Genomic DNA, 26,687 nt, shown 5'->3' with positions numbered 1-26,687 from the left:
TTTAATCATGACAGTCTGATGATACCTAGAGCTGTGTGTGCGTGTGTGTTTTTCCTCAGCCCCCTGCTTTAAGTTTTAAATAAGATGATCTGACATTGATGCCTGAATGAGATAAAGCTCATTCGAGTCACTCAGTTCGAATCATGAGGTGTGTAAGGTTCAGTGTGATACTAAAGTCCATTACTTCAAATCTGATGCATTTTGACTTACAGATAGTAAAGTAGTGTTAAAGAGGAAGTATAACAATTAAAAGCTGGTGGGTAGTTTGTATTATAATGTGATTCAAGTTGCAGTTATCTTTGTTTCAGGCATCGAACTGAAAATGAATATGGTCAGCTTGGTTAGTCTGGATTCAGACATCATAGATTCTGAAATACACTTATATCTGAATTTATCCTGATACCTAACCTTTGATTTTGAACTTTTAAAGATTGAATATAATCAAAATGAGATGTTTTTCCTTTCGGTAGTTCCTCGCTAACATAAAAAGTGAAAAAAATGAAGTTTCTGATTTTCAATTAAACACATGTAAGAGTTGTGATGCAAGTTCTTCAATAAAAACAAATTGACACACAAACAAATATTATTTTTTGCTTTATCAAAGAAAGAATCACAACAAAATACAACAGTGATGTTTAACTGTGATATGTTAACTACATGAATGTACTTGGCTAAGATTCACTTAGAGTACAAGCTCTTAAAGAAGCTAATGTGTAAAACATTTCTTGTAGCTTTTTAAAAGGTTGTGGGGTATAGTGATATCTAGTGGTGGAAGAGCATAATGCATTCCAACAGATACCCCTCACCTCACCTTTCCCGGTGTGTGGAGAGGAGAATCTACGGTGGCCTGAAAGTAAAGTGAAAACGTGAAAGGACCTCTTTAGAGCCAGTATTTGATTTGTCCGCTCTGGGCTTCTGTAGGAACACGGTGGTGCAACATGGCGGACACTGTGGAAAACAACCTGCTGCCTATGTAATGAAAAAGAACAAATTACGAAGGCAACTAAAACACAACAACTCTTAGATTTAGGTTATTAGACACTGCTGACAGATCCACCTTAAACCCACACACTGGACCTTGAAAGGGATGCCTACACCTGCACAGATTCAAAACCTATTTAAACCTCTGAGTGTCAGACTCATAGAGTCCACATCGTTCTGTCGTCTCTCTCAGTCAACAGCCAATGTACCAGTCCACCGCCTGTCTGAAAGCCCTGTAAATCAGGGGTTGAGGGAGCAGATCAGCCCCCGCCGCGCTTCAGCTGGGTCATCTCCCGTTCATGTCCCCAGGCAGGTCACGCTGTCGTATAACCCTGCGACACACACCACTTGGAGTGGTCGTGGTAGGACTTGAACGGAGCGATCCGGGAGATGAACCCTCTTGATGTTCATGACGTGTTTGGGCAGGGAGCAGTTGGAGGGCAGATCGTGACCTTGTCTCTGCCACGACTCCACCAGCAGGTCGGCATCCAGGACCTGCGCCACCCAGCCTGTGTAGATATCTGAGTGAACAGCAGTGAAAGGGTTAGTTAGGATTATAAATGTAGATATAATTATAAATATATACCAAAGTAAACCGGTTATAATGCTATAAAAGTTGGTGTTTTAAACAATTTTTTTCTTATTTTGGAGATTTCTCAAAATATAAAGATGTATGATAAGCGTATGAAATCATTTATAATTGGAATGTAGTGTATGAAACAAAAAGCTAAGTTATTCTAAGAGCGATTATGTTGTAATGAGTGTGGTGATAAATATGAGCAACGGCAAAAATTTACCAAAAATATTTAGTTTTGCCTTTCAGGGCCACTACAAATCAAATGAAACAATCCAAGATGGAAAATGAAGTTCACACAACTGTCTACAATAATATGAAAAAGTTTACATAGTAGATCACAAGCCAAATACATCAGGATCCGAGGGCACTTCTGAAGAACTTGGGTGGGGTGAGTTCATACACTTCTCTGTTCTGAGACGTTAGTGTGTACATCTGATAAGAGTGAATGTGGCATGTGAAATGTGCACACAACACAGTGGATAGATGCTTTAGCAGAGTTTAAAACTGAAGTTTAGATTGTTTTTGTGAAGTAAATATTCAGGTGACAACGTGGTTCGTTTGTGTAATTCCATTGTCTTTAAAAAAAAGACATTTTTTATCATGGAGCAACTAAATGTCTACAAGGGATAAAAAGGTAAATGTGTCACAGTGCATGAGGAATACTCAACCATCTATGAAGCGTTCGGATTTGACAAAACTGAAAAACCTTTCCCCCTGTACTGAGACGAGCTGCTGCACTCTCTTATCGGAGGTCAGCGGTGGTTTGGAGCCATCACATAACTGGGCCAACTGAGGCAGGTCGGCCGAGAACGCAGCCGTACAGAGCAGTTATAGAAACGTGGGTAAAGGTAGACCAGCTGCTTTGCTAGAGAGGAGAATGCATCACACAGAAGAGAGGAAGGGCAGATTATGATTACTGAAGTAAAAAGCTACAGAGTGGTTACACTATAGACTGCTATAAAAATAACAATAACTCTAACAGCCAGAAAATAAGTAGTAAGACAGTAGAAGATCACTCAGAAGAGCACCAGGCCCAACAGTCACATTTAAATTCACTAGATTTAGATTTTAGATTTGATCTGCATCAATTTACAATTTAAATAAAGTTTTTTTTCATCAAGATCCATGAATTATTCTCTGAGAAATTGAAAGATTTAGCATTGTTTGTGTAAACCTGCTGACTATCTAACAAACACATACAAAAACAACTTCCTTGGTGGACGTGACTATGCTGTGCGGTTTCATTTCTGCTTTGTTGACAGTATCAAGATGCTTGAATGAACACTAGATACACTACATCTGACTATGTGTGGACTGTCTCTGAACATAGATGTTCCTCTGAGAGACCACAGCTACATTAAACAACTCTTTATGTAGTATGTCTTTATTCAATGAATGCATGATGATTCTTTTTACATAATCCAAAACTTTGGACAAAGAACAAAGCAATCATGTGTAAAATTGTTCGACCATAGAGGAGGTGCTCTAATGCAGATGTCCTCAACAGGGGGTACGCGGAGGTACTGCAGGGGGGGTCGCGGAATTTTTGGTTAATTGGAGAATTTTTTATATTTTTAAATAAAAAAATAAAATTTCAACAAATTTTTTTCTCACAAATTTAAATGTCTTTAAATACACATTAACATGAATCCAACATATTGTAGCGGACGGATAAATGGAGGCAGAAGACGTTATCTTTCAGTCAGCAATGCACACATATATATAGTAGGGGGTCCCTGCTCCATCTCTCCATCAGTTTGGGGGTCCTTGGCCTGAAAAACGTTGAAGACCCCTGCTCTAATGTTTAGAGTTTTACCTGCTGGACACAGGGTGTGTTCGACCTCACTGTCTGAAGTGCTGGAGGTTTATATTTTTCATATCAAACTTGTGTAAGCTGCAGACTGGATCATGATAATTGATTTGACTCAGACTGCAAAAACATCTTTGTACAAATACTCCTGCGGTGTGTTTACACATGAATGTCTGCATGTGTGGAAGCTACTGGCAGCCTTACACAAGGCCCGATCACAGTGCAAACATTTTCTTGTTTTTTGAGCAAACAGAGAATTTTGTAAGCTGAAGTCTGTGATGTGTGCAGAGCAGGAGTAAGTCCGGCCCTGTTGCTTCATCAGCGTTCACTCACCTACATGGAGAAACTGTTCATAGCGGTAGGTCACGCACAGAGCAGTCTGGCCGTTGACTTTGCCGGAGGAGGGGTAAAGGTAGCCTCTCTCCGGGAACGAGGGGAAATGGGGAACGGTGTGCGACAGCCAGAAACCTTGAGAGCGGTCAAAGAGCAGGCCCCCTGCAGAATGCATACAAACAACCCTTAATGCACAAAAGCACAGACAACAAAGTCGCACATACATGAAAACCAGCACGCACACACAAAAACTTCAATCGAAGTCAGCGCAGAGTCAACAGAAGTTGTCACACAGATGCTCTTTGACCATTTCCTCCCCCTAATACTAAATTATCGATCTGTGCTTTTCTGCAAAATCATTGCAGTGAAAGGCCGAAAGGCATGGAAAAATACACAGGTCCCTGAATGCACCACTTTGTAAACCCTCATGTGCCCTCATTTTGTGATTTTTTATATTTCTATCAAAAGAATCAGAATGCACTAACACAGGATGCAGATCTACAGTTACAGTAGGTCTAAAGACACCATATGGTATGACCAATTACACTGTGCTGTGTATTCTGTGGTAATTCACCCACTTTATTTGACATGTTGTGATATTATTGTGATATTAAATTATGACCCACCAAGTGTTATCAGCATTTTCATACACCCAACATGTAAAATTCAGCTCAGTGAAGTAAAAGCTAAATCCTCAAAACTAGTGAACAGTTGAATTATTTGATTATCCACTGCACCTTTAGTGTGTCCATAGTCTTGGATGTAATCCATCAATGGTGGAGCATCATTGTAGAGTGCGTAGGCTGAGTTGTTAGACTGTGAAGAAATGTGGTTCATACGTACAGTATATGGAAAGTTACACTTTTTTCTTTAACATTTCATACATTTTATTACTTCTAACTGCTGCTGTTTTTCATTAGGTCTATAATAATAATAATAAGAATCATATTTAAAATAAGATTCATAATAATAATAAGCTTAAAATAAAAAATGTAAGTCAAATCAAATAAAATGAAATAACATTATTAACATATACACAGGTATGAAAGCTATTTAATAAAGTATGTTTAAATATTTTTAAAGGACTAGTTTGCCATTTTGGGAAATAAACGTATTTGCTGTCTTGCTGAAAGTTTGATGAGAGCATCAAACTCTCATATCAGTCCAGTAGATTTATGGCTAAAGGCAGCTGCTGGTTAGTTTGGATATGGATGATTGATGCCAGGTATTTACTTTGGTTTTCAATATGAGTTGATTTATGTTTGTACATTTTCTTTCCTTTTTCCTTATTAATGGTAAAATAAAAATAATGTAAGAATGCTGCGCGTAGGAATATCATCGTATGTAAGCACGTGTAAATGTGCATTATATAATACAAATGGCATGAGGAGGGACAGTATTATTTATGTTGCTGGGGAAGCTTGTTAATGGAAAGCTTCTGTTCAGTTCCCCATAGGATACAGAAGTGCCGACTCAGCAAACTGGCACCAACACAGAACAGAAGTTCTCTATCATCCGACACGCTGGGATCAGTGTATGAAGCCCACCTGAAGAACAGTGATCTCACCTTGTAGGCCTCACCCATGTAAAGCTGGTTGAGTGTGTTCGCGACGGCTCCTTGACTGACGTTAATCATGAATTTACTCATCTGCCAGCTCTTGAGTGAAGAGTCCAGGTACATGTAGTCCACGCCACTGCCCACCTCACCGATCTTATACCTGGGCAGCTTGTAGATGATAAACCTGCAGAGGATGAAGCGGGAAATATACTATAGAGAACATATTGGGAATATTTAACAAATTACAAAACAGATTATATCAGTTTAATGGCTCAATATATCAAAACATAGTATCAACAATATCATTTCTCTGCAAAAAGACAGAAGACATTTCATTTGCTGTAACTGAAGGAGCACGACTATCCTGCCATTAAAGCTTCACTCTTGTTGTTACATTTCCACGTAAAATATCAACTCACCAATCAACAGGCTGCCCAGCTTCATTTCTACAGGAAATCTCAGCGCCACAATCTGCGTAACAAAGAAACAAGATAAGAGCCTGGCAGCACAAACTGAAGTGAGGGGTCATCCTGAATGAACAAACAAGACGGATCTGAAGGCTTTTGTCAGTGCGTCAGCTTCGTGTTTGAATTACTTTGAAAGTGGATCCAACACATCTGCCTGCATATGCAAAAGAGGAAGTCATAAGATGTGTGTCACGTGAAAGGAGAACACCAGAGAGACGAGGGGGGTTTACAGGAGCAAAATTAAATTAAAGTATTTGGATGTTCTTCGACAGGCTCTTCGTGAGTCTTTATACTGTAGCTTTACTTAAGCAAAGGAAAGGTTTTCTATATTTTTAAGTCTCTATTTGTTTTAAAAGTGCTGCTTGCTGACACCTGCTCGATACAAACACAGTCACTTTTTATTATGAACGATGAAACTGCTGATCACTGAGCTGAAGAAAACAAACATCTGACACATCGTCCTATTTTTACATTGTCAGTGACAAAGATTGAGGTGAAACTGAGATCAAACCGAGCTCAAACTCCAGTTGTGTAGTTACCAATCCACAAAGTAAACAACAATCAGGTCATGTGGTCACTTCCTAAATGTCATTAGAAGGAAAAATTCTGCATTCAAAACCCTGCATCAGTAAAAGAAAGTTTAAAGTAGACGTATGCAGTTAAATGGCCCCATGTGACTGATCTATTATTATGTATGACAATATTAGAATGTCGATGTGTGACCATTTCACTGTGGAAGAGAGGAGTAGCTTCACTACTTCACTACTTCACTACTTTACACTACGTTATGTTGTACGGTCCAGTTATTTGTGCATTCGAATTTGGCCCCTGTGAAAAACCTCAACATAAATTTGAGGGATCATGAAAGGACTGATGGGAAAGAAAACAAGAAGAATCAAAGTTCTGCAAACCCAATTTCTATTAAATTCTTTAACATAGTTAATATTTGACCTCTTTGGGCCTTGAACAGTTGTGAAAAGGGGAAATTGCTCTTTGGTGGTTCCCGACACACCTCAAGGTGCAACCTGGACACATCGAACCCGGGGTGTTTGGGGTCTCACATCAGACACCCTCGCCCAGGGGACCCAGTTGGGGATGATCATACCCCCTCTAACTCAAGAGGGTGCAATCTGAAATGTGAAAACTGCTGCTGTGTGAGGGTTCACGAGCCCAAACTGCAGGGACCCACTGGTTTAATCTTAAACTATATTTTGTATTTCATCAGTTTATCCAATGCTTTTTGCAAAAGCTTAATCTGAAGAATAATCAAAACTGTAAAATAAATGTAGTAATCTGATTACTACATTTATATTGTAGTATTAGTATTAAGTAGTGTCGTGGCAATTTCTGCAATCCCACTTTAACAACGAGGAACGAGACACAATTCTCTTACAGTATTGTCACACTTTAATGCTCAGAGCATGGTGCATACGACAAAGGTTAGTTTGTAATATGCACCCCGATGGGAAACAGTTCTTTGTCTTTATACATTTGGCTCATCCCTCCCACTCTGGTTGGGGTTGTTACAAAGTCAAAGGTCAGGATCTTCTGATGACATGAAAACAACAATGCCTTATTTAAAGCAATCAGGCCAAGATTCATTCAGTTGTACAGGATACAGCATGATCAAGGTTACATTGTATGAGGTTCAATCATGATCAATCAAAGGGGAAATTAACATGATCATATCGTGGTCAAAATGTTACATTTCCCTTACAGTAGCATCTCAGCAAATGTAGTATCTCAAAATTGTAAATACTTATATACAAGTAAATACTTTCTTCCACTGGTCTTTTGTCATGGGGGAATATTGTTTTTATACAATAAACAGTTCAAATGAGGTGACGTTACATACCTTACATCATCATTATCAGCAGATGTTCATCAACATTCAAAATTTATTCGATTCTTTGATTAATACTCATCAGGGCTTTTAAAGGCATTGTTAGAACTGTGGTTACAGATTTCTTTTTTTATGAATTTGGAGTTGTACATTGGTGCGTTTCTGTTCTGGGTGTGTCAGCCATTTAATCAGACTAACTGGAACTACATGGAAACACAGAGTGGAAAAAAAGTGTTTTCTCTGTGATCCTGCATGTGCACGAAAAAAAAAAAGCAACATGAAAAGTTGATTTGCATATGTAGAAGTGTATCTTTAATTATGGAACTGGTAGAACTGGTAGAACGGGTTACTTTCCACCCAACACAACATCCAATAGCGTGAGTGCAAATGCTGCACCACCCTCTCTACAAAAACCTCCTCAGTGAGCAGACAAACGCCAGGTGACGGAACTGCAGACACCATGGCAGCAGAGCAGGTAACGTAATGTTTGACACAGACATATTGTTTTTCTTTAATGACAGATCGTGGTCAATATGATCTTTAGGTGATCAGAGGCTACTTTCACTGACTCAGCACTGGAGTTTGTCTCATCTTTGGGGTCAGTGACCATGAGGTCAAACCCTAAATAATCATGTTTAGGCGGAGTGAACTCAAAAAATACAGTAAGATTGCAGTAAATATTGTAGAATATATGTGTGTGTGTGTGTGTGTGTGTGTGTGTGTGTGTGTGTGTGTGTGTGTGTGTGTGTGTATACAGCAATTTACGTGAAACAACAGTTTGAAATATCAGATAATAACTGTTTACATCCCCCTGAACTGCAGCATGTCTGAAAAGTGTGATAAACTACCCCTTGTTTGCAGAACGCGGAGTTCGTGCGAACAGGCTACGGCAAGAATGCAGTGAAGGTGCTGGTCATCAGGAGAGAGGGGAGCCACCACTCCATCATCGAGCTGAAAGCCGATGTGGAGATCACACTCAAAACACGCAAGGATTATCTGGTGGGAGACAACTCAGACATCATCCCCACCGACACCATCAAGAACACCGTCCACGCCCTGGCCAAGATCAAGGGGGTAGGTCGCCCAAAAATGAGTTGGTGCACTACAGCTTGTCACAATATTGATAAGTCGATCTCAATATCTCTTTATACTAATGCACAGTTACATGCTACATACAGTTTTACATGCTCTTGAAATCTCCCTGTGACACTGCACTTTACTCAAGTACATTTCTATACATTTCTGTAGTGAAAGATGTATATTATGTACATATTCATATTCTCTATTTTTTTATGCAAGTTTTATTCTATGCCTTTTTTATTTCAATTCTCTTGTCTATCTCATTCTGACAAGTCTGCTGCTGTAACAAGTAAAGTTCACCGGTGTGGGATCAATAAAGTTATTTCTTATCTCTTATCTTATCTTTTATCCCTCTTATTTTCCTACAAATTGCTATGTTCAATTCAATTTTAGTTGTATAGCTCCAAATCACAATGTTCATCATCTACATAGTAAGATTGAGACGTCTTAATAATATAAAGAAACCCAACAGCTCCCACAACGAGCAATCACTTGGCCACTATGGAAAGAGAAACCTCCAACAGAACCAGACTCAATGTGGGGGAGAGAGGAGAGGTGGGTGGAAAAGAAGAGAGAGGAGAGAAAGAGAAGGGGGGGGGGGAATATAGAGAGAGATTATTTCCATCGATAGATAAATTATGAAGAGCAACCAGGACCCGTAACACACGTCTCTGTGAGTGATCCACATCAGAACAGTGAACTGTATTGTATTGATAATTAACTCACTATTTCATAAGATCAACTTTAATCTTGATATAAAATGATAAACTCCTGATTTCCAAAATTAAAAAACATACAGAAGAAATATCTCAATATGAAAATATGAAACAAATCTGAGCAGGATTATGTTTGTTAGCGATAATTGAAATAAAGCCATACAATATTTAATATGTTATAAGAAGCCACAGCTGAATTATGGAAGTGAAAAGGGCAAATTTTGTGATATTATTAATAGTTGTTAGAAAGGTGCATTATTATACATTAAAAAAATGGAATTGATTAGTTTACAAAATTAAATAAAAACAAACATTGAGGATTAAACCTTTGTTTCACAGATCCTCAGAGAACAGAGCTCACTCTCCCTCAGACAGTTATGTTGAACAAACAGTTATTCTCGCCTACATCTACTTCCTGATATATTTTAAAAGTAAATTTACAATAAACTGAGTAAATTAGACTTGTTGAAAAGTTGAATGAAAGTGCAGAGATGTTACATTCAATGACACAACCCCATCACCGCTTATACAAGTTGAAATGAGGGTAATAAAAAATAGCCCATCAGTTTCAGTTTTAGTTTTCTGGACAAGACAGAGTGGTAGACGTGGTCGTTACATGTTTATAACGGTGTTCACTACTTTACAAGTGACAATTGTTCACCCACAGCTCAAGGACACAATGGTCCGTTAACATCGAGGAAAAAAAAAACCCTGTTAATGAATACTTTGTCCAATTAGGAATTCAACTTTCCACTTCTTCCTCCTAACACTGAGACGTTTTTAATCTGCAGCCCCTCACTCTTCTTTTTATATGATATGTGCATCTGTTCAGGTGAAGACCATCGAGCAGTTCTCCCTGGACATCTGTAACCATTTCCTGACCTCTTTCAACCATGTGCTGCGGGCCAAAGTTTACATGGAGGAGGCTCCGTGGAGGAGGTTAGAGAAGGTAAAAGCCAGGATTCAGTCATCAACACTTTGGCAGATTGTGTAAAGCGCCATTTAGTCAAACAATTTAAAGGCAAACTTAAGTATTCCTGAGAATGCTGTCATTCCAGAAACTCCAGACAAGCAACTTCCCGTCTTGCTGCAGTGGTTGTGGAGCAGTGACATCACTGCTGGGTGTTCTTAAGGGCACAGCTTTGACCACAATCGTCAGCTGAGACTGTTGAAATATTCATCATCAAACTAAGACGCAGATTCTTTTCTCCCTCTCAGAATGGAGTAGAACACGCTCATGCATTTATCCTCTGCCCAGAGGCTTGTCGCTTCTGCGATGTTGAACAGAATCTCAATGGTAAACACACACTCACACACACACACACACCCACAAAAAGTATTTGAATAGAAGATATTTAAAATTACCACTTCTTACTTCCTCAGTTCTATAAATAACTCCAGGCTCAGCTGCGTCTTTAGAAAATTCACTTGTACATGAGGCAGGTGCAGTTCAGGCAAACTTTGAGCAGGACTCATACGAAGCATCAAGGTCGTCACTACTTGTTACCTGATGAACATCAGCTGATGTGAGACTTTCACAGACATATTGGTGTCTGTGTTTATGTTTCCCCTTAAGAAAACATTTATTTTACAAATTAAAAAAACAATTCGGAAATTATGTGCATTTCTTTTACATATTTAAACAATTGTTACTTCAAGTTCCATCTATTTGGTTGCATTTCTATTTTCTTACTATCAAAATATATCCAAATCACTTAGGATCTAATCTAATAGCTTCTCAGTGCTATGTGACAGTAAAGCTGCAGTTTACATTGTTCTGCTGACCTCCATATTGTCATGTATGAAGTCCTGCTGACTGTCACACATCTTTCATGTGACACTGTCAAAAAGCTTCAAGGGGACAGATGATGTTTTTCTTACTTTCAGAGGTAAACGCTCTAGTCTGACGTTAGATTACCTATACGTGCATATTTGGACATGTGGTCCCGGTACTGAGACACATAACTACGCCCACCCAGCAGAGGGACACACCTCTACCTGCTCAGTCTGCTACTGCTCAGGGGTACACAGCTGCAACCTTCTGGAGGTTGGTCAGTTTGTGTTTCTGATTCATACTCACTGGCTCTGTGCCCCCACACAGGCGTCCCAGTGGTTCACAGCGGGGTGAAGAACATGACGGTGCTGAAAACCACCCAGTCTGGCTTCGAGGGTTTCTTCAAGGATCGCTTCACTACTCTGAAAGAGACCAAAGACAGGTGTTTCTGCACCTCTGTCTACTCTAGGTGGCGCTACAACAAGGTTCAGGATGTCAACTTTGACGCTGCATGGTAAGTATCTGGTTGAGTTGAGAAGGAGAACCCAACACCCACTAAATGTCTTAGCTGTTGGTATCCATGACAGAGAGAAGAAACACCGCACAGAAGGAAATATCGGATGCTTCAAATCAAAATATCACATGTATCAAAAACCCTGAAAGTGTAATAACATACTTTCTACATCGAATGATCATCACGTCACTTCTCTTGTAGGAAGTGTGTGAGGGAGACAATTATTGAAAGGTTCGCTGGACCCTACGATCATGGAGAGTTCTCACCGTCCGTGCAGAAGACCCTTTATGAGACACAGGTTCTGGTCCTGGACAGAATTCCTGAGGTACGTCCACATTTACAGCTATTTTAGAGAAGCCAGAGTGAAAGTCTGTCAGAGTCAATATGTACATGACAAATATTCCAAACATAAAAACTAACATTTACTTTCGAAGAAGAGAAAAGAATTACAGATCTGCACAGAATCTGTCTTTCCCTACTCTCACTTAGTTCAGACAAACATTAGCACAAAAGTTTTAAGTTCAATACAAGCTCATTCAGAAAACTGTAGAGTGAAGTATTGTGTCTTTCAGGTGGATGAAATAGAGATCGTCATGCCCAACCAGCATTACTTCACCATCGACATGACCAAAATGGGTCTGTCCAACAAAGACGAAGTAAGTTTTGAAGACAGCGAATCTTTCGAGTTGTTTGGTCATGAAGTTATTGGATAATATCGTATTCTTTACCCCCCCCAACAGGTACTTCTTCCCCTGGATAACCCGTCAGGAAGCATCACAGGGACAGTTCGCAGGAAAGAGCGAGCAAAGCTGTGAAGGCGCCAATCATCAGGAAAACGCTGCTGCGGTCATCAAAATGTTAGATTTACAATAGTGTGGCATCATGAAGGCCCGTTCAAATACTTGTGTCAGAATTACAACTCAACATTTCCCTAACGTGAGTAAAGCCTTTGAACGTGTGATGTGAATATGAGAGTAAATAAAAGAAAACCATGGCCAGTAAAGTTCATCCGATGTTGTTCTTTGGTGAGAAAAGAGCACCATTTATTGCAAATCTTTGCTTCAGATATTCAAACTCCAGTGTTATGCTGCACATATACATTAGTCATAAACACTTCAATACAGTTGTGACAAAATGCTGAGAGCACCAAAGGTAGGAAATATAATAATAAGAATATATATACACACATAAATATTTTTGTGTAAGGAGCCTCGGGCCTGGATAAAGAAGGTGGCTTGTTGTGTCCTGAAAAAAAAACAACTTTATTGTGACATGCAAAAGGACGATTCATGGACTCAGCTGGACAGGTCACAGCATAAAAAAATGTTTTGGGGCAAAATGGGATGCATCAGAATACTTGTCTGCATGTATCAAAGTGTTCAGGAAACAGAACAGACACAGTTTTTAACTATATCCTCTTAAGTACAAATACGTTGAAACAAACAAACAGATTAATTCAATTCTGCCCCCCCCCACCCCCCAATTTTTCTTCTTTTAAATAAAAACACACACTCACAAATAAAATACATACCTCAAGCAGCAGAAATAAGAATGGCTGAAAGGGTAAACAGCTGAGTGGACTCCATGTTCAACACATTTTTGGGGCCCATGCTTATAAAAAAGATACAGCATTCAAATCCTGTTCTGGTGCCACTGTGACAAGAGTTGTCTGTGACGCGGCAGCTAACCTGGGATCTCCTGACGGGTTGATTGTCGCTGAGGTGAGTTGCTGGGGACAGCATGTGCTGCTACGACGCATTGCTCTTCAGGTGTTGAGTCTGCAGTGGCTTCACGTGATACTCATAGATCTTCAACGCTGGGCCGAGCTTTATCGACAGCCCCGTCAGGACGTCGTTACGCGTCATCAGGAGCAGGGACTTGCCATCGATCTCCTGTCGGGCGCAGAGAGAAATAACCGATTGACATCCTACTTTGTTTTCATCGTGTGATCGGATTTTTCGAGCAGAGCAGAAGAGGCCCACACCAACCTGATCCTGGAAAGCCGTGGCTTGTTCCTCAAACCCCGTAGCTTTGAAGTAGTTGACGACATCAGCGACCCCCCAGTTGGCAGGGTCGGGCACCTGACCGTTCTCCACTGGGCTGTGGGGGGGAAACGGATTCAACTTAACGTGCAGTGAACTATAACAGTGGTTTAACACATTCATTCAAATCTGTCAAACAATGTCCTACACATGGAGATAATACCTTTTGGTGTCAACAGAGCCGTTTGCCTTTTCTTCCATTCCGGCTGTTACACAAAGAAAGATATGCAACAATGATTTAATTAATTCATCATTTTGAACTTGATCACTTGATTTAATGTTTTTATCTGTGAATAATCTGGCAATAATATTTCCACAATCAATTTTTATAAAAATATTGAAGTGTAGAATATTCTTCTCAAGTCACTTTACTAATTTACAAGAGGCCTGAACCATTAACATTTCAGCATTTTGACTTAAAATAGTTAATTCAATGATTTATCAAAAAGCGAAACATACATTTTTGTGTGACATGCTTCGTTTTGAACGATAAAAATATATTGATTTTCTAAATATGGATGATGCGGACAGATTGATTTGGCTATATACCCGTGGAATAGGGTTGGATGATGCATAAAATTATATCAAGATAAACATTTTCATATCAGTCGTAGTGAAAATTATCACAATAAATGGTGCATAATTTTTTTCTGCTGAGGGAAGGTTGTGATTTCAAACTCTTCTTCATGAGCATTCATTTTACATTTTACACATCTGATGTAGATGGATTTTGTGTAACACCTCCTCACGGTGCTTGAACAATGCATAAGCATTATATCGATATATATATATATATATATATCTGACATTTATATTATCACTTAACGATATTATTAAATTGTCCACTCTAACCATAACCCTGACATATTTAGTATGTTTAAAAGCTTCTTCTTAGACTTTATACTTTCATTGTGTACAAGCTTCTAAGGTGTAAACAGCTTCACAACAAAGAAGCAGATTGGTTAAAGAAGCAAACACACAGTTTCCTGTATGAGATGTCAGAGAAGAGCGTGTGTGGTTAAAATCAAACCGAAACCACAGTTTTACTGAGAGAACGAGATGTCTCCAAACTCGTGTAGTTTTCACGTCTAGCCTCTGATCGTTTACAAACAAGCTCTCGTCTCTTACAATCTGTAACGTTGCAGTAATTTCTCATCAGACGTCTTCTCTGGCAGAACTTAGTGAGTTGGCAGTTCGGACACCATCGTTGTCTCTCGTTCGCCGGATGTCTCCACTGGAAGAAACAGAAGCACAGCGCTGTTGTTCGGACAGAAATAAAAACGATAAAAAAAAGACGATAAAACACAGTTTCAGAGTAAAAGTAAACTGCTGCTGGGTCCGTGTGACAGCGAGGAAAACCAGGAGCTAAATTAAATATGGCAGAGAAACACTGCACGCGACGTGAAATAGCTCCAGTAGCCACAGACATAAATACAATGTGAACACACAGCTCGACCCAGAACAGTGAGGAGGCGGCGACACGCTAAATGTCACGAGCCAATATCTCATCCCTGCTGCTCCGCGTTCCGTATTAAGCTAGTTAGCTGGTTCGGCTAATACAAATTTTGAAGTTACCTTATTTTTTTGATGATTCCTGCTTGACAGCGACGGTTCGTCCGAGATGTGCGAGTAGTTCAGTCGATCCGGTGTTTCCTAACGCCTCCGATATTTTACTGAGCGAAAAAAGGCGATATTCAATTGATAAAATCAAGATTTAATCAAGTAATACCAAGTGGAAGCTCTTCATCGGTTTAGCCTTCTTCGCCCACATGACAACAGGGCATTGTGGGGAATGGAGTTTTCTTTACCCGTTGAGCGGCAGCAGTTGTAGTTTGGAGGGACACACCACCACAGTCAATTCCACACACACACACACACACACACACACACACACACACACACACACACACACACACACACACACACACACACACACACACACACACACACACACACACACACACACACACACACACACACACACACACACACACACACACACACACACACACACACACACACACACACACACACGTGTTTATCACTTTTTTTTTTTTAATAAAAAGAATTTATTATAGTGACATATCCTCTGTTACATAAAGTCTGCTACAGCAAAGTATACTCCCCTTGCAAACACAAGTAAATATGGGTGGGAAAATCAAACAAAAAACAAAAAACGTGTCAGCCTTGTAAATGATGTGCAAAATATTTCCACAAACTAAATACAGACACATTTCAGATGATCCCACACCGCACCGGCATGTGTGGATACAGCTAGACGGAGAGCTCATGAACTGGTTTCCCTTCAAAAACAACTGGAGGAGTGTGAAGTGGCTCAGGGAAGAAAGTGCCATCATTTACATCAAATATGACGTTATCACACACATGGGGAGAAATGACACGGAAGAAAAGAGCTGTGGGTTTCCTATACTCACTCTCTGGGATGATTAACACACAGGCAGTTTGGACTGAAACATGCTGAATTCCCAGATATAGTTTTCCAAGTAGGTCCAAAGAAAAAGAAAAGGAAAGAACTGCCAATGATTCTGCAATTACATTCTGCTCAACCTTTAAACTAGGGAAATAATGTTGCATCCGGTTTAATGAAAACTGAGTTCATAAGTAATAAACCGAAAAAGGTGAAGTAACAAACATTGAAACAAAAGTTAAATTAAAAGTTTATAATTTGAAAGAGGCATGAGAGGCATCGGTGTGCATTTACTTTTGTGAGTATGTTTCTTCTATAAACTTTATAGGGAAAATGAAAAAAAAAGTTGTACAAATAAATAATCCAATATTTTCATTGTTTGTAACATTTTTGTGAATCAAACATTTGGAGTCTCCTTGTCTACTGAGAACTATGCAAGTTTAAACATTTAAAATGTTATTTCATTAGACATCTCTAAATATAAATAAAAATATAAGAAAGAGTTGTGCCTTTTGAAATTAAAATCAGAGCTACATAAAATGTCACATCATGTGCTCGATCTATGAAAAAAAATTTAATAGAAATTCAGGCCATAAACAGTACATAGGTACCTGGGAAAATCGTTCTGTCCCTTTTCACATTTGGTTCTCCAAGATTGTTGAACTTGATTAAATTGCATTTCTCTTCATCTACAAAGACTCAAGCACCACATCAAATAATGGTCAAAACCTCTGAAGACTTAAAATTTGAAACACGGTTGACGATGCATTATTGTTTCCCACAAGATGGAGGTACCTTAAAAAATGTTTTTGATTACCCCGTAACCCTGAGCGTCCAACCTGCAGAAATAACCTCAACCCCCCAGAGAACAGCAGAGTCAAAACTTCCTTCTGAAAGAAATCAAAGAATCACACGAGCAGAGCTTTTCTAGCATCTAGAAGTTCAACAAGTGGACACCTTGGCATTGTAGGTATTGAACCTTTGACGTACAGATATTTTAAATACAACATGTCAAGCTGGTGAGGAGTTTGCAGAGGCAGGGACAAACATTTTAGTAGCATGGACAGGAAAGGTGTCAGAATTAATGGGTGCACAGTTTAGAAAAATAAAAAGGGAAAAGAATGCATTAACTATGTGAAGACGGTAACGTAACAGGAGTGGCTTACAATAAGAAAAAATATTGGAATATTGACCTTATTCCCTTTGGAAATCTGAGACAAGTCTACAGCGCTTTTGTCCACCAACGATCAGTAACTGAACTGATGAAGCCTGAGCAATTTTGCAAGGAAGAGTGAGCAAATATTGCTCCATCACAGTGTGCAATTTTTTCTTTTTGAACATGATGCAATGACACTACAGCACTACAGGCCAAAGGTTCTAGAACACACCCCCATTTCCAGCAGTTCAAGTCCAGTGAATAAACTTAAATGGTAAAAAGGCAACTGGTAAACTGCCCACAGTAAAAAGAAATCCTGTCAATTTCATAGGAAACAGGAATTTCTGTCAAGGAAACAGGTTTGTCTACAGCTTCCCTGCAGCAGAGGACGTAAATGAGGCTGAAGTAGTGCTGTATATTGCTATCAGAGTGGTGAGAAGAAGATGAAATATAAAGGAAGACAGACTTTGATTGGTCAGAGGTTACAGCAAGATAATGGCGCAAATCATTAGAAGAAAAGAATCGGAGGCTTCAAATGATGGAAGAGCAGCACAGTCTAAAGAATAAACTCTGTGGAGCTGGTTTGGGATGAGTTAGACAGGTGACATTTTGTTTAAAAGATAATCCATGATTCCTTGCTTTTAAAATCTCCAAATGTTTCACTTCTTCTACAATTCAATTTCAGAAACAATGCCAAATTGAATCATATAAATTTAAATTACTGTAAAAATACAGCTGCAAAAATGGACGTGCTCTGAAACCTTTGATCGTTAGCTTATAACTGCACAAGGTAGATGATACAGCCAAGTGAAGTGAGCAAGATGCACAAACACTAAAAGGATATGATAGTTGTTATTTGATGTTAATATTTCCTGGTAAGAGCGTATTTCAAAACTAAATCATAGTTTTGTTTTTACTGGATTATTCAGAACAACATGACATTAAAAAAAAAAAAAAAGGACCTTTCCAATGGCTCAGTGTCTCCTGGCTGTGAAACAACTTAAAAAGGTAACAAAATGAAGAACAACAAAAAACATGGGAACACTTTCAGGACACTATTAGCTTGTTGTGACACTGCTGTACAAACTTAATAAACATGCAAGAGTAAAACTTAAAATAAATCAAATATGGCAAGTTACACGAAGTTCGCTTTTACAAACAAAATCAAAACACAAAAATATGCCCATGTGAGCAACACTGCTTTGTGTCCTCGACGACGAACCCTAATGAAAAATCTAACTATTGACCTTTCAGCTATTGAAAAATGCCATGTCGAAGCACTCCATATATCTTGAACGTACCAGAGACAGATGACCTGTCGTGTGGAGTCTCATACCCAAACTTCATCAGTTTCATTCCCGTGAAACATCTGTACCTGAAATATATATCATGTCATTCCATTCATGTAATACCACACCTAATCTGAGGTAAAAAGGAAATGTCCTGTGACCGGATATGGATAAAACAATGCTACGGCTGATCAACTAATACAGCACTGACAAGTTTGTTGTCATTGTTGATCAGTCTCTTCAAGAATCAAATGCCCGAACCTCAGGAAGTCCCCAGTGTTTTCTTTGCAGAACTTTCTTTGATTGAATTTTGGTCATGCTTTAACAGAACAGTGTATGAATCATATATGTATATTTCTATATGCACAAATACATGGTTGTAGGTGGTATGACACCAGAATGATTAGTAACGGTTGATGTTGAGGTGGTTATGATTAATGAATAATAAAATGAACCTTTAAAAACACACCTGTGTAACAGACGACAGGCAAATTTCAATGTTGAAATTTTGAACCAAATATAATCCCTTCTGTTTTCCTAAAGCTTATATTACAAAATGTGCAATACCAGCTAATACAATCTATCACTCTTTGTGCCACTTGTAAATTGAGAGTAATATTAGTTTTCACGTTTTCAAAAATAATTATGACTTGAAATAAGGAGGGGGGAGGATAATCAAAAGTGGCAAAACGGAAAACAACAGAAATAAGGTAAAAAGATGAGGACGTGGTCTAGTATTTTTGTGTCGCAGCACGAGTGGTGGCTGCATAATGTGCCTGTGTATAGGTTAGTGCTAACTGCACGCAGGATCATGGCAAGAAGGACCTCATTCAGCCGTGTGGAATGAAGGAATGAGGCGTTTGTTTTGAACATGTGACGGCCTCGGCTCCACCCTAACCCTCGGGAGAGTGCAAATATCCCAAAACACACGAGCCCTGATGCGACTCCGGCCCACTCACTAGAACTCAGCAAACTCTTTCGCACACTTTTCTGTTTGCGAGACACGAATGTCTTCCTCTTCGTAGTCGTCAAAGTTGCTCGTGTCTCCTGGTCCTCTGCACTTGGGCAAGAAGGGCGCTTCGACCTAAAAAATGCACATTGCAATATTTATTTGGGATAGATACTTATTATTTACAACGATAAAACCAAGACGTACCTTTCTCTCGTAGACGGCGATCCAGTCTGTTGTGGAGAACCACTTGTGATTTTTGATGTCATTCACGCCATTCTTCAGGTTCCCAAATCTCTTAGTCAGGTCGACCTGAAGCAGATTTCTCAGCAAGTCCTTCAGGTCGGAGCTAAAGTGAGAGGGGAATCGTACCTGCAAGATCGAGAAGAAGACAGAAACTTTGAATCAGCAAGAAGAAAATGTAGAACATTCCTTTAATATGCTGGATTGCAGTAAGTTGTGGGGAAGCAAAGTTGATCCTTATAATTCAAGCATTAAATTAGCTTTTTTTGCACATGGCTAAACCGCTGTACCTTGCCAGACACAATCTTCTCATAGATCTGGATAGGCTGATCAGCAAAAAAGGGAGGATAACCAGCAGCCATCTCATAGATGAGAACTCCAAGTGCCCACCAGTCCACAGCTTTGTTGTAGCCCTGGAAGAAACAGAATGTTTTTTTAATTAATTTTCAATTACAGGACGGCATCAACAATATTAGTCAGAAAGCCCTGAGACATACAGTCCAGACCAGACGTGATTGAACAGTTACACATTTTCTGTTCTTCGACTGACACTCAAGGACAATCCATAGCTGGGGGTTCAGTGGAATAGTGGGCACTCCTACCACATAAGTGCAACGTCCATGGTTCGATTCCCAGGTCAACAGTCTTGAGTTGCATATCATATCTTCTTCTTTAAGCCTTTGTTGTCAACACTGTGATAAAACTCGTGTTACTCTGCATAAAAAGGGCTGTGATTCTTAACACTTCTCCCAATAGGAGTGTGAGGAACTTTGAAGCTGAAAGGCATTGTTTGATTTGAAAGCCGGAGAGCAGGATTACTGAGCCCAAACAATGGAAAACAATAAGTGTGAACTGCACTGTAGCAAGATGACAAGGGTAAGAAGGGCTCACCTTGCTGAGGATGATCTCTGGAGCCAGGTACTCAGGAGTACCACACAATGTCCAGGTTCTGCCTTTTACTCTTTTGGCAAAACCAAAGTCTGTGACCTGCAGAAAGAACAATAGGTACATGATAATATTATGCAGAATACAAAAAGACATATATACCATTAAGCCCATATTTCATTGTGTTTGTTTAACATTGTTTTATTGTTGTACATTTATTCTAAAGAAGCAGACTAATGAAATATTAATATCTACTTGGCCCAGACATTCACTACTTAATGGTTTACAGACTTTGTTGATGACATCATTTCACTCTATTTACTATTAGAAACCATTAGATGAATTGTGTACCTGGATGTACCCATGTTGATCTATGAGCAGGTTTTCAGGCTTCAAGTCTCTGTAGATGAGGTCTAAGGAGTGAAGGTACTCAAAGGTGAGTACTATCTGAGCTGCATAAAATCTTGCATGGTTTTCACTGAAAGAGGGAAACGGAGAATCAGTCACTGATGAAATATATGAACACAAGCCTCTTTTGAGCAAAGAAGCAAACGCAATCATTCATGGTACAGCCAATTTAAAATGATGTCGGTCTGAAGGCATTTCACCCATGGAATTACTGATGAGTCATTGTTCAACGGTTGATGGCTTTTAAAGTACTTCAAACAAAAAATAAAACACCTTACCTGAACCTTCCAATACGTCTGAGGTGTGAGAACATCTCTCCCCCAGGAACATATTCCATCACCATGTAGAGGTTTGAGTTGTCCTGTTCAACGAAGACAGAAACACTTCAGGAGGCTCACACCAACAGAATGAATGGTCTCATCGTATTTTAACTTTTTTATAAAATTATGTAAAACTTTATATTTTCACAATGCACTCGTATGTGGTGGGTGCCTGTGTGTACCTTAAAAGCGTACTCCAATCTGACAAGGAAGGGGAAGGAGACGGCCTGTAGTATTCTTTTTTCATTTAGCGTGTGTTCTATCTGCTTCAACTTTACCACCTGAAAAGAGAAGGTACACACAAGTATATGTTAAGCATAGTGTACTGTTGATAATTGGTGTGTGGTGTGTGGTGTGTGGTGTGTGGTGTGTGTGGGTTTGTGTCTGTCCTAGTCTGCAGTCAGCTATTGTCTTTCATTCGGCTTAGGAAGTTGTGAAAATCACCTTGCAGACTTAAAACCTGCTCTGATAACACTTATTTGCAACTTATTACAAACATCTGCCTGTCTGGTGCATTCAGCTCAGACAAACTACCTGAAAGTCGGGTGTCGAACAGCACTGCAACCAAAGTATTACCAGACAATCAAAACGAGAAGTCTCACAATAAGCAGTCACAGACAGGAAAGTCAACACACCGGGCTGTCACTCATTCGGTTTACATCTTCACTACAGCACAATGATATGGCAACTGGCCACAATATTTACTGCGATGAATGACCTACTATGTCTCTAACAACGTTCCCGCCTCTGCAAGTTCATTTGCATACTGGACTGAGATGCCTGGGTGGAAAACAATGGCTATCTACAAATCAGTATAAACAACAGGACAAGGATTGAGAAGTCATATACTGTGTACAGGAAAGACTTTCAGCAGTGGAGCTGAAACAGAAACACAGATAAGCAATTTCTTAAACCAGGGATCAGATCACTGCAATGCGATCAACATAGTGAGGACACGACAGCCTCCTCCTCCAACTTTCACATCAGTATTTAAAGATCGAAACTCTCATAATGTGCCTCTGAGGTTTCCAGTGATAGCATGCATGCAGTGTACAAGAGGAAGCGTTCCATTTCCTTTCATACACAGCATTTATGTAATGACAGAGTTTGCTTTTCACTGTCACCACACGAATAAACAACAGTAGTTCTTATGAGATGGGTAAACCGTGAAACTTTAGAAACGTGTACTTACTTTCTGTTTGTCCAAGATCTTCATGGCGTAGAACTGGTTTGTTCCTTTATGTTTGACGAGCATAACTCGCCCAAATGAGCCTGTGCCCAAAGTCTTAAATCTATCAAAGTCATCCAGGCCAGTTGTGCTCTGAGGAAACACAGTGGAAATGATACAGCAAACTGAAGACTGAAATAATTCAACTCTGCCGGAAAGTTCAGAATGTTCAAAAACAGTTGAGTCCAGATTAATAGTATGAAGAGAAATAAAGTACTCAGAGGGAACAGTTTACCTGTGCTGGACACTCCCATTTCTTTAAAAAATCCTCTTTGGCTTTAGCTAAGAACTCTTTCACTGCAAGAACAAGAGAGAAGTGTCATGAAACAATCAGCATTTAGGTGCTGACACCAGGTCAGTTTAACACGTTCAAGCAAATCACAAACTAGGGCAGTTTACATCTTGAGGAAACTAAACAAGGGAAATTCAGAGGTTCAGGGGAACAAATGCACTATAAGGTCAGGCAAATGTCAAGTACTGTGACGGCAGGACGGTACTTGACAAAACAAAATCTCCTCAACAAAACTCAAAACTTCACACCTAAGCAAGGAAACTGTATTTCATAAAGTGATGCAAAGAGCTCTTTTGAACTTTATGGAACTTGTCAATTCAAACTCAAGCTATTCTGCATCTCTTTCAGAGTGGGTGGGAGTAAACAGGGAGGTAATAATAATAGAAATAGGCGGAGAGAGGAGACTAAATACAGAAGAGTGCAGGCATAAGAAAAACAGTAGATTGTAAAAGTCACAGCAGACATGAGGCGTCCAAAGTCACAGAGTCTTCGCAGGTGTCTAATGTCGAGTTGCTCGGTAAAATTTGATATTCTGTTGTTGATATAAATGCATCCTTAGGCTGTAATATGTGTATTTAAAGGACTAGCAGTAGATTAAAGTGTAATATTTAGATATTTAAATAGTAATAGTAAGAAGCCTTGTGGGCATAAGCTGCGGAACAAACATTCTCTCTGTGATTTAGGACGACTCATGGAAAAATGAGCATACCAAAAGTCTCTACAGTTCACCAAGGGTTTGCAGGAACATTCACCCACATGGATGGAAATGATGGAGAAGAGAAAGAGAGGAAGAAACATTTATGAAGTGAAGAACATTTGACATTCAAATGTGTTGAATGCAACACGCAACAACATGACACAACATTAGGCCCCCTTAGACCAGACAGAGGTAAAATTACTCTAGAGAAATTATTATATTGGTTTAAAGATATATTTCTTCCATAAATCAATAGCAAGAGGTGTTTCTAAACTGCTGTTATGCTACTCTGAATAAAATACAAAAAGATTTAAATAAATAATGTTAAACTACAGTCATCTGCCACAAAACACACAACAGCGATAGTAAAGACATTGTAAGAAGCACACATAAATACACAGTTCATACTGGCAGAACAGGAGATGAAAATGACGGGACAGCGATATTAAAATGAAGTATGTGTGTGACGCAACCTGAGCTGTTTTTTCTTTTGTCTCACAGCTGAGTGGAAATACAGCAATTACCTGAACCTGATGAGGAAGGTGAGGACAGAATCTACATAAAAGGGTTTTGAGGCTGGGCTTAAAAATCGGACCATGTAATGAAAGCCAAATGAACAGAAACACACAAACTTCAAGTTGTACCAAGAAACCGGGAAGAAACGAGAAGAACCGACACAAGCCGAGACACATCCTGCTCAGAGCTATAAATTTTGGCGGACACATTTCAAGCAACAATGCACTTACTCAACTTGTCCCACATGACGGTGAACTCGGAGATAAGAGGCACATCACTCTCCTGTCCTCTCTGCTCTTGGCTACTCTTGCGACACTTGTAAAATAAACGGCTGGCGAAGGATTGCTCCTTTCCCTGGGCCATCCTGAGACAAATTTCTTGTTGTGTGTGAGATCAGAAAAAAAAGGCTCCCTGGACAAAGCGACCGTTTTCAGACTGACACTAAAGCTTCCTGTATGCAGACAAGTGCAAAGCGAACTGCTTGGCTAACCACACGAAGTTCAGCTTCCTGTTCGTGTCCTCTGCTTCAGTTTCAGTGGCCGGCTGTGAGTGTACCGTGTTCTGTGCTGTGTCATCTGATATTTATTGCTCTCCGGTGCTATTGCTGACATTGTTTTGACAAAAGCATACAAAGATAGCAAGGCACTGAAAAAGGCCAGTCTAGTTATGGCATCACTGCCCAAGTGCGATGCATTCAGAGTGTAGATAAGGAAACTGGAGGCCTGTTACACCCACTGACTGACTGACTGAGAGAGAGAGAACTTACCGCCAGGTTATCATGCACTCTGGTGGTTAACTTTAACAATGCAGTTCTTCAGAGAGCTTAAAGTCACCCTGACAAACTGACTCTTGAGCGGCACACTGGTTCCACTGGCCACCGAGGTGTCCAGCATTGAAAAACAAAAAAAATCTAAATGACAGAAATATTGAGTCGACACATTTCTGTATCTTGCTGTTTGCATCAGACACTACAGGTGGCTGGAGTCACACAAGGCTCAGGCTGCGTGGACCACTGCCAATCAGAAAGCCGGTCGTGACCAGCGCTCCTCAGACAGACACTAACCAAGGTACAGTGGATTAGCCTGGTCAGGACTTGACACAAAACACGACAACGGACAGAGGGCCCTCCGGCTACTGCTGCTTTCAAGTGATCAAGCACTACCTCGTCAACAGGTGCAGGAGACTAGAAGAGGAGCTGCCTTCCCCTTCATGTTATAGCATCAACAACAGACAACCACTGAAAGAAAGCTGTGATCGAGGCACAACATTTTAAATTTACAGTAAACTTGTTGACAGCTGCTGACTTGACACATTGGAGTGAACCACTAGGGTGGAAACGATGGCCGGTCACTCTGTAGCCCTTGTTGGGAACATTAAGCAAAACCAGAATAAAAAAAACTCAAGGTGTTTATGAGATTTGAGCCTCTCTGTGTTGAGCTTATCTCAAACGTTATCAGGTACCTGTTGGTAACTGTGCCCAGGCCTTGCTCTGCAGCTTTAGCAGAGACCAATGTTTGCTCATGTTGTCTGGCTCCAGGCAATTCAATCAAACATGGTGCCCTGATAACTTCAGCTCAACCTTACACTGTGTGGGACAAATATATTGAAATTAAAAAAAAAAGCTTTCATCTGGCTAAGTAGAGGATTTGCAAACAGGATATGGTGATGCTGTCATTTTGCATCTGTATCTGTGGCACCGTTACAAAGTGAGATCAGGAGGCAGGGCTCAAGAGGAGGGAGACAACACACCTTGTAAACTGTCCCTACCAAAGATGGTTCTCCTCTGCAGCGCATTAGCACCGAGCTGTCTCTGCTAGCACTGGACAACAGCTGCTAAAGGTTGCTCTCCTCTGACTTCATAATAAACCCCTAGCAAGAAGCTAACACTACATGGCTGTCTGACTAACTAGCTAGCTAGCTGGGTGGCTCGTTTCCCCCGGGTGCTTACCGCTTTCCTGTTCATTGCCTTTCTTGGCAGTTGCTGTGTTTCCCATGTTATGCGGACAGGGCGATGCACAGCTGGCTAGGAGCGATGATGGTGGCGGCGGTAGGCTGACAGCAGCAGCGTCCTCCTCCTCCTCCTCCTCCTCCGTTAGCTAGCTAACAAATTTCAGCCCGAGCTAGCCGGCTGGCGGAGAGCAACATTAATGTCGTCTCTCCGTGGACAGAAGGCGAGGCTCGACGTGCTCTGCTGTCCGCCCTTTGCGCTCTTTATCCCCGATGTCCTCTGTCGTTCAAGTGCGGCTCCGCTGGAATGAAAACATGATCCAGACTTTTCACCTCTGCCTGCTGTCGTTCGCTGCTGCGTTCACGGCGCTCGAGAAAACACGTACGATACACTCGCGGAATGCTGCCTTCACGTACTGGCCGAACGTATTGAGTTCTCACGCATTACATTGTGCCATAGGTAAAATAGGATTGTGTTTATGTTGTTAAGTCGCATGAAGAAATCCATTATTCTGAGCAAAGAATAGTGATGACTGTTTTTTAAAAATATATATCTCCGTATAACTGCTACTACCAAGACAACATAAGGTAACATAACATCTTTATTAGTTCCTCTTTGGCGAAAATGTGCCGA

At 40.1% G+C, this 26,687-nt stretch overlaps 4 protein-coding genes across 8 annotated transcripts; 1 reads left to right on the top strand and 3 right to left on the bottom strand.

Moving 5' to 3' along the window:
- Nucleotides 1–1,174: 1,174 nt before the first annotated feature.
- On the bottom strand, nucleotides 1,175–5,845 carry dnase2b (deoxyribonuclease II beta). Its single transcript, XM_047342980.1, is given in 10 exon segments — nucleotides 1,175–1,224; nucleotides 1,227–1,307; nucleotides 1,310–1,362; nucleotides 1,364–1,502; nucleotides 2,227–2,376; nucleotides 2,379–2,423; nucleotides 3,702–3,863; nucleotides 4,439–4,517; nucleotides 5,269–5,443; nucleotides 5,679–5,845. Coding segments are annotated over 10 exon segments (1,044 nt in total). The 5' UTR covers nucleotides 5,789–5,845.
- Nucleotides 5,846–7,979: 2,134 nt separating this feature from the next.
- On the top strand, nucleotides 7,980–12,656 carry uox (urate oxidase). The gene is made up of 8 exons (XM_035177154.2): nucleotides 7,980–8,044; nucleotides 8,431–8,643; nucleotides 10,198–10,314; nucleotides 10,584–10,662; nucleotides 11,467–11,653; nucleotides 11,855–11,978; nucleotides 12,226–12,309; nucleotides 12,394–12,656. The coding sequence occupies exons 1-8, from the start codon at nucleotides 8,030–8,032 to the stop codon at nucleotides 12,466–12,468; spliced, it is 894 nt and encodes a 297-aa protein (XP_035033045.1). The 5' UTR covers nucleotides 7,980–8,029; the 3' UTR covers nucleotides 12,469–12,656.
- A 1-nt stretch (nucleotide 12,657) lies between these two features.
- On the bottom strand, nucleotides 12,658–15,528 carry samd13 (sterile alpha motif domain containing 13). Of its 2 annotated transcripts, XR_004698306.2 has the most exons (6): nucleotides 15,271–15,528; nucleotides 14,824–14,929; nucleotides 13,859–13,901; nucleotides 13,642–13,753; nucleotides 13,342–13,545; nucleotides 12,658–12,898 (listed from the first exon to the last, which is right to left on the bottom strand). XR_004698306.2 is itself a non-coding variant. In XM_035177155.2 (5 exons), exons 2-5 carry the CDS (start codon nucleotides 14,849–14,851, stop codon nucleotides 13,402–13,404), a joined length of 327 nt encoding a protein of 108 aa, XP_035033046.1. In that variant the 5' UTR covers nucleotides 14,852–14,929; nucleotides 15,271–15,526; the 3' UTR covers nucleotides 12,658–13,401. The 2 variants fall into 2 exon arrangements, 1 of the variants encoding a protein (XP_035033046.1); XM_035177155.2 differs by having other exon boundaries at nucleotides 12,658–13,545; nucleotides 15,271–15,526.
- A 204-nt stretch (nucleotides 15,529–15,732) lies between these two features.
- On the bottom strand, nucleotides 15,733–26,420 carry prkacba (protein kinase, cAMP-dependent, catalytic, beta a). 4 transcript variants are annotated; one of them, XM_035177083.2, is made up of 11 exons: nucleotides 26,055–26,420; nucleotides 23,603–23,611; nucleotides 22,837–22,898; nucleotides 22,566–22,694; nucleotides 21,556–21,654; nucleotides 21,332–21,414; nucleotides 20,997–21,123; nucleotides 20,652–20,747; nucleotides 20,051–20,173; nucleotides 19,725–19,889; nucleotides 15,733–19,652 (listed from the first exon to the last, which is right to left on the bottom strand). In XM_035177083.2, exons 1-11 carry the CDS (start codon nucleotides 26,098–26,100, stop codon nucleotides 19,527–19,529), a joined length of 1,065 nt encoding a protein of 354 aa, XP_035032974.1. In that variant the 5' UTR covers nucleotides 26,101–26,420; the 3' UTR covers nucleotides 15,733–19,526. The 4 variants fall into 4 exon arrangements, with proteins under 4 accessions (XP_035032974.1, XP_035032975.1, XP_035032973.1 ...); XM_035177084.2 differs by lacking the exon at nucleotides 23,603–23,611; XM_035177082.2 differs by lacking the exons at nucleotides 23,603–23,611; nucleotides 26,055–26,420 and adding an exon at nucleotides 24,337–24,851.
- Between the last annotated feature and the right edge of the window lie 267 nt (nucleotides 26,421–26,687).

Source organism: Hippoglossus stenolepis, chromosome 14 (genome assembly GCF_022539355.2).
Source record: "Hippoglossus stenolepis isolate QCI-W04-F060 chromosome 14, HSTE1.2, whole genome shotgun sequence".
Taxonomy (NCBI): domain Eukaryota; kingdom Metazoa; phylum Chordata; class Actinopteri; order Pleuronectiformes; family Pleuronectidae; genus Hippoglossus; species Hippoglossus stenolepis.
The sequence above is the reverse complement of the archived record's forward strand: the minus strand, read 5'-3'. Positions and strand labels throughout refer to the sequence as shown.